Source organism: Haliotis rufescens, unplaced genomic scaffold (assembly GCF_023055435.1).
Source record: "Haliotis rufescens isolate VD_foot unplaced genomic scaffold, xgHalRufe1.0.p SCAF_15, whole genome shotgun sequence".
Lineage (NCBI taxonomy): Eukaryota > Metazoa > Mollusca > Gastropoda > Lepetellida > Haliotidae > Haliotis > Haliotis rufescens.
In genome coordinates, this window is record NW_025963835.1 from 32,769,832 (window position 1) to 32,775,679 (window position 5,848).

Genomic DNA, 5,848 nt, shown 5'->3' on the forward strand with positions numbered 1-5,848 from the left:
AGATACATCACCTGAACTAGAGAAAAGTACGACCGTAATTTTGTGATGAATAAGATTCATTTTATCTACATATCAATGGTAAGTTGTTGTAGTCATAGTAGCACTTTGTATTTAGTGCCGTCATTTTATCAGATATTTGTTTGACCCTGATAAAGTTTCTAGGTTTGTCAGCACCATACTCTTGCTGTGGGTTTCACCACATGGCCTGACACAGTGGGTATGTAGGTTCGTAAAGTTATTTAGATTTTCATCAAGGAGTATATGAGAAAAGACTTTTTTTGTGTATGTCTTGATGACAATGTATGTAGGATGTTACGATCCAGTAGTTTGTTCATGGTAGCCATTTAGAGGAACTATGCATGATGCGTTGCTAGGCTGCGTGATGCTTTGCCATGCTAAACCGACGAGAAAAGAAACGTTACCAAACTGAAGGTTGGGTCAAAACCCCAAATAGCGGTACTACATGGTTGAGAATCAATCGCCTGAATGCAACACAAATAATGCACATGCTGCAGTACCCAGTGAAATTTGAGTTTAAAGTGAAAATGTTGCTGCATATGGAGAATGCCAACCAACACAGATACGGGTGTCAAGGAACCGTTTGACAGTGACAACTAACTTGACACATTTAGCTTACAGTTAAGTTTTTATCCCCCACCGGCCAGAATGTTTAACGGAGCTTCCTTTGCCTTATTGTGAGAGAGGGTACTAAGCTTGTGAAATCAACTCCTCCTCCAGTTTCCAGAGAATATCCCTGACACTCTACGCACAAGATGTCGACATGTTGATGATACGCATATCGCAGTCCCGTTTTGTTTCGACTAATTTTGACAGAGTTACTGCCCCTGTTTTAAGGAGCTTCATTTGACTCGTTAAAAAAACTCATGCAGGGGATGTTGTGCTCTCAGAGCACTCTTGTTAAATCAAGCTTACAGTCCCAAAGGGGGGCACGGGTGGCCCAGTCGTCTAAGGCGCCGCGATTCGCTATGCAGAGTTGCGTCCCTTGGGCACGCTAGAAACCTATGATCGTGGGTTCTAATCCCGGTTCGCCCCGATTATGTTTCTAGGTTTGTCAGCACCATACCCGTGCTCGTGGGTTTCACCGAAGTGGTAAACGTCCGAGACCTGCATCACTTCGGGCTTTCCTCCCACATTAAGCTGACACGCCGTGATATAACTGGAATAATGTTAAAAGCGGCGTTAAACCAAACTCACTCACTCACTCACTACAGTCCCAAAGGTCTGGTTAAGACATTCAGAGGAATCTACTAAATATGACATAACTGACCACTCCCTCACCAGATTGGATAATCTACCTAGATAAAGGTACATCTCGGGACAGGTGTCCATTCACACCAACATAATATATGCAATTTGCACAATCTCACACAGTGCGAGCAATACTGACAGAAGTATTGTAACACAGAAGCGACATGGCCCTTGGTATAGTGTTCCTTGTGTTGGTGGAGGTGATCTCCGTGAGGCCGCTAATTGCTCCCTTGGCCTCACAGCACAACGAGGAGACTTTTGAGGGCCTGGCCAAGCGTGTCGGGGATCTAGAGGCTGTTGTGCAGAAACAGACCACACAGATATTGAACATCACCAACCAGTTAGCTCTTCTTACCAAACACACAGGTAGGTTTGTGATTATGTTAAAGTGAAAGATCGGATTTCCCCAGGAATGACGTTGGACCCGTGAAGAATAGGTCTTCAGCAACCCATATTTGCGGTAAAAGGCGAATAACGGGATCGGGTGGTCAGGCTCGGTGACTTGGTTGATGCATGTCATCGATCCCAATTGCATGAATCGATGTTCATAATGTCAATCACTGGCTTGTCTGGTCCAGACTCGATTATTTTACAGACCACCGTCATATAGCTGTAATATTGCTGAGTGCGGCGTTAAACAACAAAACAGGAATGACGTTGAGCTTACAGTGCACAAAACAATTTACAAAATATAAACCATGCCGGTATAGGGTCTCTGCATAAACATAAACAAAACTATTTGCTACGAAGACAGCAGATCCATGTGTTCTGTTGATGAAAATAACCTTGCAATGCTGGTATGCTTCTTCATCTCTTTGCGAGGTTTTGATCCAACGTCTGGAGCAGGACCATGGCTTGGATGGCCCAGTTCCTGATGAGCTGTGTCTCCGATCTTTGTGACAGGACCCAATACGTTGTAATCGTAGATCCACTGTCTGGAGCTCAGTGCTTTCATATGGCTTTCAAGGCTCCGCTCTGACCCTTGAAGGTCCGGGGTAGAATAGGTCTTTAGCAACCCATGCTTGCTGTAAAAGGTGACTGTGCTTGTCGTAAGAAGCGACTAACCGGATCGGGTGGTCAGGCCCGCTGACTTGGTTGATGCATGTCATCGTATCCAAATTGCGTGGATCGATGCTCATGATGTCAATCACTGGATTTTCTGGTCCAGACTCGATTATTTGCAAACCACCGTCATGTCTGGAATATTGCTGAGTGCGGCGTTAAACAACAAACAATCAAACAAATCAAATTGTACATTAACAGTGGATGTAAGGGGGGGACATTTCTACATCATGTCATTGCCACTTAGAACACACATCCTTCTATTCATATTTCAAAGCTGCAAGTAAATCATTGCAGACACGGCGATCTCCTTCACTGCATTCTTGAGAACGCCAAGGAAATATCCTCCGAAGAGCCCCATCAAATTTGACGACGTGAAGAACAACATTGGAGGAGGATACAATCAATGCTCCGGCGTATTCCGTGCTCCTGTATCAGGTAAAGAAGCGTTCCTGTATAAGGTATTCCGTGCTCCTGTATAAGGTAAACAAGTGTTCCTGTATCGGGTAAACAAGCGATCCTGTATCGGGTAAACAAGCGGTCCTTTACTGGGTAAACAAGCATTCCTGTATCAGGTAAACAAGTGTTCCTGTATCATGTAAACAAGCGTTCCTGTATTGGGTAAACAAGCCTTCCTGTATCAGGTAAACAAGCAGTCCTGTATCAGGTAAACAAGCGGTCCTGTTTCGGGTAAACAAGCGTTCATGTATCGGGTAAACAAGCGTTCCTTTATCGGGTAAACAAGCATTCCTGTATCAGGTAAACAAGTGGTCCTGTATCAGGTAAACAAGCGGTCCTGTTTCAGGTAAACAAGCATTCTTGTATCAGGTAAACAAGCATTCCTTTACTGGGTAAACAAGCATTCCTGTATCAGGTCAACAAGCACAAATGTTCCTGTATCAGGTAAACAAGCATTCCTGTATCAGGTAAACAAGCAGTCCTGTATCAGGTAAAAAAGCATTCCTCAATCGGGTAAACAAGCATTCCTGTATCGGGTAAACAAGCATTCCTGTTTCGGGTAAACAAGCATTCCTGTATCAGGTAAACAAGCAGTCCTGTAAACAAGCGTTGCTGAAGTATGGCAACGAATGGATGTTTTGTTTTCATTTTGACCTACAGTATGTATCTGTACCGATAGGTCGCATTGAAACATTGGTTTGAAACCCATGTCAGTCCTTTACGTATCCTCAAAACTTCCAGAACTACTTTCTTGCTGCAATTGTGGTACTAATCTTTCAGGAATGTACATGTTTACACTTGCCCTGGAGTCGGAGAGTGCTGGTATTGCAGACTATCGAATCATGAAGCAAGGCCAAGAGATGAACTATCTGTCTATCGCTGAAACTTATGTTAAAGGTACGGATACCTCTATATTCCACGTCAATGTCGGGGACGATGTGAGTGTCGATTGTGCAGTGTCGAACGGCAGCCCTACACTACGAGGTGGAGTGTTCAGTTTCTTTTCAGGGTACCTCCTTCGTGCCGACTAGGACAAGTACCATCTACTACTGCGTGTAGTTCGTTAAAAACGGTGTGTACCGTCAATGTTGTCTTGTTGTATTTTGATATACATGGTTGCATCCCCTGAACGTGACAGGATCCTGTGACATTATTTGGACATTATTGCATATTTTATTCTTCAATTTGACTTACACAGATAGTCAGATAATATGCCCTCCCCAAAACATAGGTGGTATGGAAAAAGAGTCAATTTCAATTATTTTTCTGAAATTGTGTGATATTGTAACATTTTTGCCAACAGTGAGTCAACATGCTCAATTTTAAACTGTCATGCATTTCTGTGTGAGGTAGTGTGAATTTGTTTGAAAATGTCATGTACTATATGCAATACCCACCTGTGGAATCGTGAGCAGGGATACTGCCTATTTAAAACCACATTGCATTCAAACATTTACTAACCACTGTTTGATCCATGGATCAAACACACTGGAAATAGAAACATCGCCATCGGAGCTTTGAGGCAGGGGAGTTCAAGTCAGCAGTTGCACCTGACTTTCAACGCTCACCAGAGCACCATTTATCATCTTTGGGAAGGAGATCAGCAATACAATTCCACACAAGATTGGCCCCGAAGTGGCAGATCTTGGACCACCACTGAAGCAACACTGGCAACACGTTTGGCTTGCTTGTTTGTTGTTTTACACTCAGCAGTATTACAGCAATGTGATGGCGGTCTGTAAATAATCGAGTCTGGACCAGACAATACAGTGACTAACATCATCCGCATCGATCTATGCAATTGGGATACGATGACATACATCAACCAAACACCCGATCATGTTAGTCTTTCGACAAGAATAGTCACCCCTCACGGCAAGCATGGGTTGCTGAAGACCGGCAACGCTTGGCTTTCTGATGAATCACGTCTCTTTGACTGAAGACTATATGTCTACAGACTTCCAAATTAACATTCCCCCAAAATTGCGTGACCCAAGTTGACCGATTTAGGTGTTTCTTTTTTGGGAGAGTATAGGTCAAGTTCTGTCAAGTGAGTGAGTGAGGTGGGTTTAACGTTGCTTTTATTCCAGTTATATCGCGGCGTGTCAACTTAATGTGGGAGGAAAGCCCAAAGTGATACAGGTCTCAGACGTTTACCACTTTGGTGAAACCCACGAGCACGGGTATGGTGCTGACAAACTTAGAAACTGATCCGCCACAGCACAATTGGGCATAGCTCAAAGAATTTTCAAATCGTTGCCTAATGATTCACGTATATTTCCCCCATATATCATATATATTCTAGATGCTATTGAAAACACATCTGGACATACAGTATTATACAGTATGATTGAACACACTCAACTGTATATTTTAGATGCCAGCCGATGTAAAATAATAAATTATTCCTGCAGGATTCTTTCAAAAGGGCGGCACAACTACTGCATGGTTGCCTTGCCCTAATGAAGGACGAATAGAAAAGGCTCGATGATGAGCTGATGAATTTATGACTACTGTGAAGATGTTTGGTTGGTTGGTTTGTTGTTAAACGCCGCACTCAGCAATATTCCAGCTATATGACGACGGTCTGTAAATAATCGAGTCTGGACCAGACAATCCAGTGATTGATATCATGAGCATTGATCCATGCAATTGAGATCGATGACATGCATCAACCAAGTCAGCGAGCCTGACCACCCGATCCCGTTAGTCACCTTTTACGGCAAGCATGAGTTGCTGAAGACTTTGAAGATGTGAATCCGATTGAGGAAAAGGGGTATCAGCTGCAGCGTTATGGAAATATACATCTCTGTTTCAGTCATGTTTAACAATATGGTAATCGGTGAGCCCTTTAATTCATCATCTGGTATCATGACAAAATGGCTGCCTGTTGCTTGGGTTAACGTACAAAATGATATTTTAGATTGTTTGTTCCCATCTCAAGATTCTGTTTTGAAGCAGGTTTGTAACAAAGAAAAGTGTCTTTCTCACCAACAATCACCTAGAAATCAGGTTTCCTGACAAACGGGTGTCACTGTACACTATCAGCATGTCATAA

At 43.1% G+C, this 5,848-nt stretch overlaps 1 protein-coding gene across 1 annotated transcript; it reads left to right on the plus strand.

The window, feature by feature from the left end:
- Positions 1-1,283: 1,283 nt before the first annotated feature.
- On the plus strand, positions 1,284-3,909 carry LOC124132100 (complement C1q-like protein 4). Its single transcript, XM_046495732.2, has 3 exons — positions 1,284-1,635; positions 2,629-2,769; positions 3,571-3,909. Exons 1-3 carry the CDS (start codon positions 1,434-1,436, stop codon positions 3,819-3,821), a joined length of 594 nt encoding a protein of 197 aa, XP_046351688.2. The 5' UTR covers positions 1,284-1,433; the 3' UTR covers positions 3,822-3,909.
- Positions 3,910-5,848: the final 1,939 nt, after the last annotated feature.